The sequence below is a fragment of the Scyliorhinus torazame genome, chromosome 8, assembly GCF_047496885.1.
Source record: "Scyliorhinus torazame isolate Kashiwa2021f chromosome 8, sScyTor2.1, whole genome shotgun sequence".
Taxonomy (NCBI): domain Eukaryota; kingdom Metazoa; phylum Chordata; class Chondrichthyes; order Carcharhiniformes; family Scyliorhinidae; genus Scyliorhinus; species Scyliorhinus torazame.
In genome coordinates this window covers 126,774,739-126,789,664 of record NC_092714.1, presented here as the reverse complement: position 1 = coordinate 126,789,664, position 14,926 = coordinate 126,774,739, and the positions used below count along the sequence as shown (strand labels likewise).

The 14,926-nt window shown below is 49.8% G+C and overlaps 1 protein-coding gene and 1 long non-coding RNA gene across 3 annotated transcripts in view; one reads left to right on the top strand and one right to left on the bottom strand.

The window, feature by feature from the left end:
- LOC140428100 (BEN domain-containing protein 2-like) overlaps positions 1 to 14,926 on the bottom strand; it is a 249,390-nt gene that overhangs the window by 75,581 nt on the left and 158,883 nt on the right. For both annotated transcript variants that reach the window (XM_072514160.1, XM_072514161.1), the window contains exon 9: positions 12,423 to 12,532. In XM_072514160.1, the coding sequence (XP_072370261.1) occupies positions 12,423 to 12,532 (110 nt within the window). The remainder of the gene's footprint in view (positions 1 to 12,422; positions 12,533 to 14,926) is intronic.
- LOC140428102 (uncharacterized) overlaps positions 1 to 14,926 on the top strand; it is a 203,359-nt gene that overhangs the window by 166,761 nt on the left and 21,672 nt on the right. The window lies entirely within an intron of this gene.

The following is a 14,926-nucleotide window of genomic DNA, read 5'->3' as shown; positions in this document are numbered from 1 at the left end:
ACAGAACCAGATGATGTAGGGCAGCCAGGGCTCGAATCAGCTGCCCCTCTGTCCAAAGGTGGACCCCAGGGCCCTATGGGCACCGACCGGGAGGAGCGGGTGCTGAGTGCCAACCCGGACCCGTCCCATGGAGTGGCAGCGGTGGCCACCAGCTCCTCCAAGTTCCACTCCTCTGATGAGGCTGCGTCTAGAGGTCAGTACATGGGACAGGATGGTACGTCTCTGTGGGTTCCCCTATTCAGGGGGGCTCTGGGGAGGTCTTCCTTTCAGGTGGTCTCTGTGGGGAGTAACCATTTTCAGGGAATCCTGTGGGTTTCCTCCTATTCAGGGGGTCCCTGTGGGAGTCCCCCTATTCTGGGGGTCTCTGGGGCCCCCTAATCAGGATGTCTCTGGCGGTGGTCCCCCTATTTAAGATGTCTCTGGTAGAGGTCCCCTATTCAGGGGGTCTCTGTGGGGGGGGGTCCCCTTTTCAGAGGGGCTCCCCCTATTCAGGAGTCTCTGCGGGGTGCCCCTATTCAGCTGACCTCGAGGGGGGGGGGTGCCAACTTATTCAGGGGATCTCTGGGGGATTCTCCTATTCAGGAGGTCTTTGGGGGCCCTCTATTCAGGGGCTCTCTGTGGGGGGATCCCCCACTCAGGGGGTCTCTGTGGAGGATTCCCCCTATCCAGGGGGTCGGGGGGACGGGCTGGTCAGGTCACCCTTGTACTTGGGGAAAGGGGGGGGGGGGAAGAGGGACCCAGAAAATCCGAGGAGGGGGGCTGGATCGCGACATAGTAGGGGGCTGCTTTGCAATGCGGGGAGGGGGTGGCCAGCTGCGGGACCTCGCTATCAGGCTGCCCACTCAAAATGGCAATAGTGGGATTCCCTCGGGAATCCCTTGTATTCTTCCCCATTCATGGACTTGCATGGCGAGGGATAGTGAACCCCTTCAGCGTAAATCAGTTCGAATTCACCTCCGGCGGGTGACAGTGGTCTGGATTCTCCGATTACCGACTCCGAAATCGCGTTCGGCGATCGGCTGGAGAATTCATTTTTACGCTGGAAGCGGGGGCAGTGCCATTTTTCCACCCCCTCAAAAACGTACATCGGGCTGAAATTGGGATTCGCAACGGGCGGCAGACCTGTCGCGGGTCTCCGTGCCTATCCCACCGCCGTAGTAGGTTTCCCTGTGTCCCCGTCGAGCCTCCCGCTCTGACCAGGCGGGTCCATGCAAACTGTACATGAGAGTTATTTTACTCATTGACAGGCAGGATGCAACATTCACTCACCAGCTGAAATGCTCCAGCCCCCCCCCCCCCAGCTAAAATGCTCCAGACCCCCACCCCAGCCGAGAGACCCTCTGGCAATGTGACAAGTATCCCTCCAACAATTGCCGGGGTGCCAAAAGGGGTCCTCATGGAAGGCGGGGATCACAGGAGCTTGAGCTGAGCTGGAGGTACTCAGGTCAGGGGCCCTCCCTGGGAAGGGCTCGTTTGCCTGCTCTCCCCATCTGCAGCCTTTAAACCTATTAAACACTCAGTCAGTATGTAAAAAAATCAAGTTTTCTTACAATAAAGTGAACGTGTTCTCATCTGTACTCTAAAGCCTTTAAAAAGTCTGCCAGTCTGCCACGTTTAAAGGTCTGTGAGATGAAGGTAAAGGTAATCCCTTTAAAGTGGTGGGAACCTTTCACACATTCAATTTGAAGTATAGAACTCTGTGTGCATGCCGACATTCAATTTCAAGCTCAATTGCCTGCTAAAAGCTTGGCAATTGACAGGTCGAGCCAGGTTGAAAGGGGAGATTTAGATTGTTTCGTTTTATGCCTCTGCAGGGATCCATTATCTCCAAGTATTGTATTGAATTAAATTTGATTTATTGTCACGTCTATCGAGGTACAGTGAAAAGTATTGTTCTGCATACAGTCCAGATAGATCGTTCCATACTTGAAAAAAACATAAGACATGCATAAATACACAATATAAATACATCAGATGAGCAAACGGAGTGTAGTGCTACTTAGCAGAGAAGATGTGTGAAGAGATCTGTTCAGTCCGTAAGAGGGTTATTCAGGAGTCTGGTAACAGCAGGGAAGAAACTGTTTTTGAATCTGTTACTGTGTGTTCTCAGACTTGTGTATCTCCTGCCCGATGGAAGAAGTTGGAAGAGAGAATAGCCCGGGTGGGAGGGGTCTTTGATTATGCTGCCCGCTTTCCCAAGGCAGCGAGAGGTGTAGACAGTGTAAATGGATGGGAAGCGGGTTTTGCATGATGGACTGGCCTGTGTTCATGAATCTCTGCAGTTTCTTACGGTCTTGGGCCAAGCAGTTGCCATACCATGCTGTGATGCAGCCAGATAGGATGCTTTTTATGGTGCATCTGTAAAAATTGGTAAGAGTCAATGTGGACATGCTGAATTTCCTTAATTTCCTGAGGAAGTATGGGCGTTGTTGTGCTTTCTTGGTCATGGTCACTTGGTCACTTTCTTGGTGGACCAGGACAGATTGTTGGTGATGTGCACATCTAGGAATTTGAAGCTGTCAACCATCTCCACCTCGGCACCATTGATGCAGACAGGGGTGTGTACGAGACTTTGCTTCCTGAAGTCAATGACTGGCTCTTTAGTTTTGCTGACGTTGAGGGAGAGATTGTTTTTTGGGGGTTTAAAAAAAAAAAAAATTTAGAGTACCCAATTCATTTTTTCCAATTAAGGGGCAATTTAGCGTGACCAATCCACCTAACCTGCATATCTTTTGGGTTGTGGATGCGAAACCCGCACAAACACGGGAAAATGTGGATCGAACCTGGGACCTTACCGCCGTGAGGCAGCAAATGCTAACCACTGTGCCACCGTGCTGCCTGAGGGAGAGATTGTTGTCGTTACACCACGCCACTAGGTTCTCAATCTCCCTCCTGTACTCTGACTCATCGTTGTTCGAGATCCGACCCACTACGGTCGTATCATCAGCAAACTTGTCGATGGAGTCAGAGTCAAATTTTGCCACGCAGTCGAGTGTGTATGGAGAGTATAGTAGGGGACTAAGTATGCAGCCTCGTGGAGGGGGTGTTGATCCTTACTGATTGTGGTCTATGGGTCAGGAAGTCGAGGATCTAGTTCCAGAAGGAGGAGCCAAATCCTAGGTTTTGGAGTTTTGATATGAGCTTGGCTGGGATTATGGGGTTGAAAGCAGAGCTGTAGTCAATGAATAGGAGTCTGATGTAGGAGTCTTTGTTGTCGAGATGCTCCAGGGATGAGTGTAGGGCCAGGGAGATGGCGTCCACTGTGGACCGGTTGTGGCAGTATGCAAAATGGAATGGACCAAGGCATTCTGGGAGTGTGGAGTTGATGTGTCTCATGACCAACCTCTCGATGCACTTCATAATGATAGATGTCAAGGCCACCGGATGGTAGTCGTTGAGACACGTTGCCTGGTAGCAGGTGTTTTCTTAACCGCAGTTTTTTTATAATGTGTCTGCCTCTTAGTTCTTGAGTGGTTTCTAGAAAGTGCAGTTGTACCGGCTGCCCCAGCACTTTATTATGAGGGATCTGAGCTTCTGAGATATTGTGTGACTGTTTAAATGGTGTTGGGGTACAGATGAGATTGCAGAGGTGCGGGTCCTGTCAGAGAGACGAGGTCCTGCCCCTCTCAGCTCCAGCGTGGACCCTGGTGTGTCATGGAATGACATGTAAAAGTCCTTTCAGCTAAAAGAACAAAAAAACTCCTAGTGCCATTACATGACATATTGGGGTCACTCTTAGTGCCAGGGGGAATCACTTTGGTTTTTCCGCTGGCGGGAGTAATTAGTTGTGGTTCTGGAGAATCATGCCCTTAGTGTTTAAAGTTGATTAAAACCTTCAGCTCCATTAATAAGTATTACCTCAACAATGTCGGAATATTGATTGAAAGGAACATTTTCAATTTTGCTACAAAGTGCAGCTTGCAACATTAAAATGAATGGGGAAACTACAGAGTCTGCTCATCCTGCTAACAGATACAGCTGACTGAGGCCATATGCCCAAATCATATATCCTTTTTTTATGGTATTGTCATTGTTAAAACACGTTGGGCAGGAATCTCTGTCCTGCCAGCCCCGTTTTCAGACACGGCGCGCCCCCACCCACTGTGGGCCACCCCACATCGTTGGGAAACACACGGGCGTGGGTGCACTGTTGGAGGATACCGCCGACAGAGAATCCCGCATGTAGTACTTTCATACCTTGACAGCTGTGATTTGGAAGCTTTCCTCTTTGAATGTAACATGTAGGGGCTGGTTTAGCACAGTGGACTAAACAGCTGGCTTGTAATGCAGAACAAGACCAGCAGCGCGGGTTCAATTCCCGTACCAGCCTCCCCAAACAGGCGCCGGAATGTGGAGAGTAGGGGCTTTTCACAGTAACTTAATTGAAGCCTACTTGTGACAATAAGCAATTATTATTATTATTACATTAGAATAATGAAACCATTCATTCCTAATTATAACATGATATTTCTTGGCAGAGGTGTTTCTTATTGATATAATGGAGCTAATTTCAAGGCGAGCGTTAATAATTGCATTGGGGTGGGGTGAAAGAGAGGGAGAAGCGAACCTTGCCCACTGGCAACTCACATTGGTAAACAGAATGTCCAAATATGGACTGTTGGTTGTTAAGGCTCCATTGCTACTGAAAAATATCCCCAAATTGATCTCTGGGAAATTCAGTTTCTGGTGGTTGCCTGCCAAGAATGCACGACGAAAACTCAATCCAATGACCATGATTTTTGGCATTTAAAATAATGGCCAGAAAATTGTTCACAACAGCACCTAACTTTCTTTTTAAAAAAAATATGTTTATTCAAATTTTTCCAACAAAAGTTTTATAACAAACAATGCCCCCCATAACAAAAAGAAGAGAGAACACAAACACCACAATCAAAAATAATAAACTACTTATACATTGGGTTTCTCCCACATATATTAACCCCCCCCATATAACATTCAACAGTACCCTTGGGGGAACCCCCCCCCCCCGCCCAAATACCCCCCCAAAAGAGACCCCCCCCCCCCCCCGGTTGCTGCTGCTGACTTCCTCCTAACGCTCCGCGAGATAGTCTAGGAACGGTTGTCACCGCCTGAAGAACCCCTGCACAGACCCTCTCAAAGCAAACTTTATCCTCTCCAACTTAATGAACTCTGCCATGTGGTTTATCCAGGCTTCCACACTGGGGGGCTTCGCGTCCTTCCATAATAGCAAGATCCTCCGCCGGGCTACCAGGGACGAAAAGGCCAGGACACCGGCCTCTTTCGCCTCCTGCACTCCCAGCTCGTCCGTTACCCCAAATAGTGCCAACTCCCAACTCGGCTTGACCTGGACTTTCACCACCTTGGACATAGTCCTCGCGAAACCCCTCCAAAACCCATCCAGTGCCGGGCACGACCAGAACATCTGGACGTGATTCGCCAGGCTTCTCGAGCACCTCCCACATCTGTCCTCCACCCCAAAGAACCTACTGAACCTCGCCCCTGTCATATGCGCTCTGTGAATAACCTTGAATTGTATTAGGCAATTCAATACTCAGGGCATCAGCCCACAGACCCTCATTTATCTCCTCCCCAAGCTCCTCCTCCCACTTGCCCTTTAGCTCCTCTACCGAAACCTCCTCCTCTACTTTCATCTCTTGATAGATCGCCGAAACCTTGCCTTCTCCGACCCATACACCCGAAATCACCCTGTCCTGAATCCTCTGTGCCGGGAGCAACGGGAATTCCCTCACCTGCCGCCTCACAAACGCCCTCACTTGCATATACCTGAACGCATTTCCCGGGGGTAACCCAAACTTCTCCTCCAGCGCCCCATGGCTCGCAAACGGCCCATCTATAAACAGGTCCCCCATTCTTCTGATCCCTGCCCGATGCCAGCTCCGAAACCCCCCATCCATCCTTTCCGGGACGAACCGATGGTTCTCCCGAATCGGGGACCAAACCGAGGCTCCCATCTCGCCCCAATGCCGTCTCCACTGCCCCCAGATCTTCAACGTTGTCGCCACCACCGGACTCGTGGTGTACCTTGTCGGGAAGAGCGGCAGCAGTGCCGTCACCAACGCCCTCAGGCTCGTGCCCCTGCAGGACGCCATCTCCAACCTCTTCCATGCCGCCCTCTCTCCCTCTATTACCCACTTATGGATCATCGCCACGTTAGCTGCCCAATAATAGCCGCACAGATTCGGCAGAGCCAGCCCTCCCCTGTCCCTGCTACGCTCCAGAAACACCCTCTTTACCCTCGGGGTCTTATTTGCCCACACGAAACCCATGATGCTCCTACCTACCCGTTTTAAAAAGGCCTTGATAATCACAGTGGGAAAGCACTGGAACACAAAGAGAAACCTCGGGAGAACCATCATTTTAACCGACTGTACCCTGCCCGCTAGCGAGAGTGGCAGCACATCCCATCTTTTGAAATCCTCCTCCATCTACTCCACCAACCGCGTCAAATTGAGCTTGTGCAGGGGCCCCCAGCTCCCAGCCACCTGGATCCCCAAGTACCGACAGTTCCTTTCCGCCCTCTTCAATGGTAGGTCGTCTATCCCCCTTCCCTGGTCCCCTGGATGCACCACAAAGAGCTCACTTTTCCCTACGTTAAGCTTATAGCCCGAGAAGTCCCCAAACTCCCTTAGGATCCGCATGACCTCCACCATCCCCTCCACTGGATCTGCCACGTACAGCAACAGGTCGTCCGCATACAGCGACACCCGATGTTCCTCTCCCCCTCGGACCAACCCCTTCCATTTCCTGGACTCCCTTAGTGCCATGGCCAAAGGCTCGATTGCCAATGCAAACAACAAGGGGGACAGGGGGCACCCCTGTCCCGTCCCTCGGTACAGCCGAAAGTACTCCGACCTCCGCCGATTCGTAGCCACACTCGCCACCGGGGCTCTATATAGTAGCCTTACCCAACTGATAAACCCTTCCCCGAACCCAAACCTCTGCAACACTTCCCAAAGATACTCCCACTCCACCCGGTCGAAGGCCTTCTCCGCGTCCATAGCTGCCACTACCTCCGCCTCTCCCTCCACCGATGGCATCATAATCACGTTGAGGAGCCTCCGCACATTGGTGTTTAGCTGCCTGCCCTTTACAAATCCCGTCTGGTCCTCATGAATCACCCCAGGGACACAGTCCTCAATTCTCGTAGCCAGCACTTTTGCAGGAACTTAGCATCCACATTGAGGAGCGAGATCGGTCTATACGACCCACATTGCAGTGGGTCGTTCTCCCGCTTCAGAATCAGCGAGATCAGTGCCCCGGACATTGTAGGGGGCAGGGTCCCCCACTCCCTTGCCTCATTGAAAGTCCTTACTAACAACAGGCCTAGCAGGTCCACATATTTCCTATAAAACTCGACCGGCAACCCATCTGGCCCCGGGGCCCTCCCCGCCTGCATGTTCCCCAATCCTTTAACCAGCTCCTCCAACCCAATTGGCGCCCCTAAACCAGCCACCTCCTGCTCCTCCACCCTCGGGAATCTCAGTTGATCCAAAAATCGTCGCATCCCCTCTTCCCCCGCTGGGGGCTCAGATCTGTACAGCTCCTCATGGAAATCGTTAAATACCTCATTTACTCTCACCGCACTCCACACCGTATTCCCCCTGCTATCCTTAACTCCACCTATCTCCCTCGCTGCCACCCTCTTATAGAGCTGGTGTGCCAGCATCCGGCTCGCCTTCTCCCCATACTCGTTCGTCGCCCCCTGTGCTTTCCTCCACTGTGCCTCTGCTTTCCCTGTGGTCAACAGGTCAAACTCCGTCTGGAGGCTTCGCCGCTCCCTAAGTAGCCCCTCCTCGGGGGCCTCTGCATATCTGCTGTCCACTCTTAAGATCTCCCCCACCAACCTCTCCCTCCCTCTCTCTTCTCCCTCTGGGCCCTAATGGAGATTAACTCTTCCCTGACCACTGCCTTCAACGCCTCCCAGACTACCGCCACCTGCACCTCTCCGTTGTCATTGGCCTCCAAGTATCTCTCAATGCACCCCCGCACCCTTCCGCACACCTCCTCATCCGCCAGCGATCCCACATCAAGACGCCACAGCGGGCGCTGGTCCCTCTCCTCTCCTAACTCCAGCTGCACCCAGTGCGGGGCGTGGTCTAAGATGGCTATGGCCGAATACTCCGTTCCTTCCACTTTCGGGATGAGCGCCCTACTCAAAACAAAAAAATCTATTCGGGAGTAGGCTCTATGTACATGGGAAAAGAATGAGAATTCCCTGGCCAGGGGCCTAGCAAACCTCCACGGATCCACTCCCCCCATCTGGTCCATAAACCCCCTAAGCACCTTGGCCGCAGCCAGCCTCTTCCCCGTCTTGGATCTGGAGCGATCTAATGCTGGATCCAGCACCGTGTTGAAATCCCCACCCATTATCAAGCTTCCTACCTCCAGGTCCGGAATCCGACCCAGCATGCGCTTCATAAATCCGGCATCATCCCAGTTCGGGGCATATACGTTTACCAGTACCACCCACACCCCCTGCAACCTACCACTCACCATCACGTATCGACCTCCATTATCCACTACAATATTCTTGGCCTCAAATGACACCCGCTTCCCCACCAGTATTGCAACCCCTCTGTTCTTCGCATCCAACCCCGAAAGGAATACCTGTCCCACCCATCCCTTTCTCAACCTGACCTGGTCTGCCACCTTCAAATGTGTCTCCTGAAGCATAACCACGTCTGCCTTCAGTCCCTTTAAGTGCGCGAACACCCGGGCCCTCTTGACCGGCCCGTTCAGGCCCCTCACATTCCAAGTTATCAGCTGGATTGGGGGGCTTCTCACCCCCCTCTCCCCCCCAACCCCCCTGCCGACTAGCCATCTCCTTTTCTAGGCCAGACACGTGCCCGCGCCTCCCGCACCCTCCAGTCCCCCAGACGGCAGACCCCCGCCCCGACCACCTTTCCTATTTCCAGTTCCCCATTGGCCAATGCAGCAGCAACCCTATACCCTACCTTCGCTAGATCCATATCTAGCTCTTTTGCTCCCCCATAACACTCCAGTAAGTCAGCTGACTCCTGCTGACCCCGGCCTCTCCCGCCTTCCCATCGACCCCTCTCCCTCTCAGTCAGTGTGTGCTCCTCCGACCCCCACCACCATCCTTCCCTAGCGCGGGAAAAAGCCTGCGCTTTCCTGAGCTGGCCCTGCCCCCTCTGGAGCAGCTCCTTTTGCGGCCTTATCTCAATTCCCCCATCCCCGGGCCTCCCCTCCCTCCAGCACCGACGCCCACACTCTCCCACAGCCTCCCCATCAAATCCCTTCATCCATCCCCATCCAGCACCCAACCAAGCGAACATTCATTCCCTACACGTAGTTAAAACCATATATACAGCAGACATCCCCCCCCACAACCACAGACCCTCAATTTGAGTCCAACTTTTCAGTCTGTATAAAGCTCCAAGCCTCCTCAGGCGTTTCGAAATAGTGGTGCCGATCTTGGAATGTGACCCACAATCGCGCTGGCTGCAGCATACCGAACTTCACCCCCTTCCGATGTAGCACCGCCATAGCCCGATTAAAGCCAGCTCTCTTCTTGGCCACCTCTGCACTCCAGTCCTGGTAGATTTGGATCTCTGTGTTCTCCCACCTGCTGCACCGCTCTTTCTTGGCCCATCTCAAGACACACTCTCGATCCATAAAGCGGTGAAACCTCACCACCACAGCCCTTGGCGGCTCGTTGGCCTTGGTTCTCCTTGTCAGGACCCGGTGAGCCCCATCTAGCTCCAGGGGGCTCGGGAAGGCTACCGCGCCCATCAGCAAATTGAGCATCGTGCTCACATATGCCCCGGTATCGGGCCCCTCAACTCCTTCAGGGAGACCCAGAATCCGAAGATACTTCCTCCTCGACCTATTCTCCAGGTCCTCAAATCTTTCCGCCCACCTCTTGTGCAGCGCCTCGTGTGCCTCCACCTTCACCGCCAGGCCCAAGATCTCGTCCTCGTTTTCCGAGACTTTTTGCAGCACCTCCCGGATTGCCGCCCCCTGGGCCCTCTGGGTCTCCACTAGCTTCTCAATCGCCGCCTTCATTGGCGCCAGCATTTCGGTTTTCTGCTCCTCAAAGCAGCGTCTAAGAAACCCCTGCTGCTCCAGCGACCACTGCGCCCATGCTGCTTGGTCTCCACCCGCCGCCATCTTGTTTTTTCTCCCTCTCACTTTTCGCTGCTCCAAGATCACTTTTTTCACCGCTCCACACCTGGTCCAATCCATATAATGTCGGGGGGACCCTGCTGTCACCTTCCCACACTGGAAGCCGTCGAACAATTGCCGTTGGGGCCCCTCTAGAGAGCAGTAGTGTTCTTACCACTGGACCAGGAGCTTTGGATTCAAGTCCAATACCAGGACTTGTTGGTCACAGAAGGCATGTTCCTTACCCAGTTCAATAGGCTGATGAGCTTGGGAATCCTTCCACCATATTCCCCAAAGGGGGAAAAAAGTGTGTGAAGATATGCTTAAAAAAAAACTGGTAACAGTTACTTTCTCACTAAAGTATTAATTCTTCGCACCTAGGCCTAGACAGTGAATGCTGGACTATTTGTTTATGGAGACACCACTGCCAGGCCTGATCTTATCATTACACAAAATCTGGATAGTTACACTTTATAACTGAAGTTACTAATAGAGACCAGGGGTGGGATTTTCCGTGCCCCCTGCAGTATGTCTTGTGGAAGCCTCCTTCATGCCTCTGCCAAGAAGATTGTGGCCGATTGTAATTCTCTGTCTGTTGCCTTGACTGAGATTGACTAACTGAGCACAATAAAACCGGGGACCTCCTTGGCTCATTGCAGTATGGCTCATTTCACACCGAGCAACGCTTACCAAACAGAACACCAAGGTAGCCCGGAGACATCAGTATCCCAGAACCAGAACCAAGGTGCTGAAATTTTGTTTTTAATCAACAACCATAACATTTCCTCATTTGATAAACCAAAGCTGCGATTTTTCACGTTTGGTATTTTTAGCTCATGTATCAAAATTAAGTAAGAACTTGGCTAACTAGTCAGAAAAGCAATCTAATGTGTGACATGTCTCATCAGCTGTTAGAACACAGCGGCCTTGTCTCAACTGCTGCCCAGTGGAGACATCAGTGAAGGTAAATAAGACGTACTGGGGGCGGTTAGCTCAGTTGGCTGGACGACTGGTTTGTGATGCAGAGCGACGTCAATAGCATGGTCATCCTAGTCCGCTCATTCCCGTACCGACTGAGATTATCCATGAAGGCCCCACCCCACAGCATTTTGTAAAGCTAGTTCGACAATTATCTCAAACTCTTTTTTTTTTTCTCTGAAGCTTGACCATGTTAAAAAGTTAAGTCGGTTTGGAGTCTTTTGTTTCTTTTGTGTGGTGACGTTCAGGTTAAATCACCCCCAGTCAGATCGCTCTCAAACAAGGGAAGAGAGGGCTATGGTAACTTTCATTTTTCTTTCACAACTTCCATGTTATTCTAACCCAAAGAAGATTGAGCATTTAAGAATTGATAGGGTAGATAGAAATAAACTATTTCCTCTGGCAGGGAAGTCCAGAGCAGGGAGGTTTAATCTTAAAATTAGAGCGAGGCCATTTGGCAGTGGTGTCAGGAATTATTTTTACACAGTAAGGGTAAATCCGGACCTCTCTCCCCAGAAGGATTCCTGAGGCTAGGTCGACTGAAAATTTCAAGACTGAAATCAATAGCTATTTTCAAGTAGGGGTATTCAGGTTTATGGAGCCGAGGAGAGTCGATAGATGTAAGGTACAGATCAGCAATGATCTGATTAAATGGAAGAATAGGTTTTGATTGGCTGAATGGACTACACCTGTTCCTCAGTTCCCTGAGTGCAGAAGATAACAAGCATGCAGTGAGTTGGAGGAAAGCTTTTTCTGGATTGAGCTTGGTGCTGCTATGAAAGACAAATACAATCATACAAAAAGTGACCATGAGGATCACAGCCAAGCCCAACATTGTCAGAATTTTATTTTTAGACTTCTGCACATTCTACCAGGCTTTGGTGGAAAGCAATCAGAACTCGGAACAAAGGCCCATGGGACACCAACTATATTGCTTAGCCAGCATAGTGAAAGACGCCTGGGATTGGACCTGGAAATCTGTGAGACTTAGTACCACACTGAGTAATATTTCAAACCATTTCAATGGGCAAATAATAAACTCTTCTGCTTTTGTGACGACTGGTTTGTGATGCAGAGCGACGGGTTCAATTCCCGTACCGGTTGAGGTTATCCATGAAGGCCCGCCTTCTTAACATTGCCCTGAGGTGTGGTGGCTTTTCTGCTAGCAAGTTATTTCCATTCATAAAGAACAGTAGCTGTTGACATTGATGGAGTGCTCTGAATTATAGAGAGAAAGGCTAGGTGAGCAAACTGACCGTGGCTCATTCTTTCATAGTTCATTCTGTCAGTATCGACTCTGTGGAAAAAAAACTTACAGCTCTTCTCCTGGTAACACTGATCATGCTGTTAATTGATGAGATGCAGGCCTTCCAGTCTTTACCAATCTCAGTGAGGTCATGTTGAGGGAACTGTTTGCTTAAGAACTCTGTAAGAAAAATTATGTGGATAACAAATAGGTTCATGAGCAGAATAAAATTGTGGACATAAAGGCCAAAGCATAACTTATGTTGTGACTCTGAAAATAATTTCTCAGCGGAACCAATTCAAACCTAAAATATGCTTCAGTCTTATTTTAGGTTGGCTCAGATTCCTACTACACCCATTAAAAACTCAGTGAATCAATTAATTTATAGCTCAACCCAACAGACAATTAATACATTGTAAAAGGTACTGTACTAAATATTCCTTAACTTCAGTAAAAACTTAAAGATTATAGTCCTGGAGGCTATTTGCGTCTTTTATTCTTCTATGTCGCTCACAGAGTTACATAGAGCTTTGCTGCAGAGAAAGAGGCTATTTGACCCAACAAGGCGACACTGATGTTTATGCTCTACACAAATATCTTTGTAACCACAACTTCTTATCAACAAGCATTTCTATTCCTTTCTTCCTTAATGTACTTGCCCAGTTTTCCCTCAAGCGTAACTATGCTAGTAGTCTTAACCATTCCACATGTAAGCGATAATTTAGTAGATTTTGTTAATTCATTCAAATTTGCTTCATTCAGTTGATTGCCTCGCATGTACTGCAAGTTTATGGCTGCTAATGTTATGACAGCTTAATACCATAAGCAGCGAAACACACATCTTCTGACAGCAAGTTCGTTCTCTTTTGGAACACAAGATTACTGCTCAGTTTAGATTTTGATCAGTTTGTGACTGGGCTCCAGGAAATGGCATTGCACAGTCAAGATGCATTCTATCTTGTAAGGAATGGGAGTGAGCATCCATGAACTGGCTTGCCCTACTTGTATCTTAGTTGCAGAGTAACACGAATTGTGATAATGACAGTCCCCGCAGCCCAGACAGTAGTAATAACTGCAACGGGTTTTATCCACACTGCACACTTAATGTGGGGTTTTGGCAGCTGAAGCTGCTACCACCGATGGATGTGTGATTGAAATCAGTGATGATGAGTTCAGAATTGGAGGAACACAGGCGCCCTGGAGGTTTGTAAGACAGGAGGAGATTACAAAGATTTGAAAGGGTGAGGGATTTAAAACATTAAAAAATGCAATAAGATTCAGCATTGTTATTAAATGCATTTAATTGTATGCAGCAGTCAGGAGCAACTGGGGATTCACTTGTGCTCCCTACAAACGTCTGAGGAGCTTGTACTGTATCGTGTATCTATGTAAATAAATACTGATAAAAGTATGTAGACATTGGCTCTCGTTCTGTCCTTCAGTACCTGACCTTCTGGAGTGTAAGAATGATTTTCATCAAAGCAACAGGCCTGCCAAAGGTACTGAAGCCAAAAGCGAACCCACCCTGCACTGATATCATTAGAGATGTGGGGGTAGGTTTTCCAATTGGTGTTGGAATTTTCCATGTGCTATTTTTAGGGAGCCGTGAACTAATTTAAGGTAAAGTTGAATATCTCCATTAAAATTTCACACAGAGGAATGTACTTCAAGTGCTTGATGTATTTGTAGCTGAACTTCACTGTCTGATAAATACACCCCAATCTTCAATCCAGCGGGGATTAGTTTTATTCTTTATTTCTCTACCTTCTCTTGAATACAGCAATTGTTACACTGGAGGCAGCTGTCCTTAAATATTTTCCTTCCTTTAAGAGGTTAGACGGTGAGGGCAGAATTTAATGCCCTTCCCTGTGGCAGGTTTGCTGGCAGGGGGCATTTAATTTGGGCAGGAAGGTGACAATTAAATCAGTGGCAGGAAGACCTGTGAATGGCCTCCTGTCCCGCCATCAATTGAGGCTCTTTCTTGGGAAATCAATGCCCACTTAAATGCCTCATCCTGCCTCTGCTTGTATTCAGCCGGAAGTGGGCATGGGGACTTTCCACATGGGAAGCCTGAAAAGTAAACCCAGTCAGGGTTCCTTGCGGGCTTTCAGGGGCGTGTGCCTCCCCCTCCCCCCTGGGTGAATCCCACTTGCCATCAATCACCCAAGCTTGGATCTATCAGCGAGGATGAGTCTCAGGCGGCCATAGTACTCGCTGCTGAAGAATGAAGAGCTGCTGGCCTCTGATTGGACAACAGCTCACAGTAGGCAGGACCTCCGCCCCCTAGAGTCCTTGATCCTGGAGAAGGCCCACTGCTGCTCAATTGGGTGCCTCATTGCCACTTAATTCAGCGGCCTTGCCTGAAGAGGCAATGCAGGATTCTTGGCAGCTCTCAGCCAGCGGGCGAGATGCTCGTCACCTCCATTAAATTAGGCCTGAATGTGGAGAGGTTGTAACACTGTGGGGATCATCCTAGTCAGCTTTTATCAGTTAACGTCCTTTTATCAGGAAGAGAAATATCGCCTGTCTAATTGTCTTCCTTAACCCAAGGCTACTTTGGTCATTTTTAACACA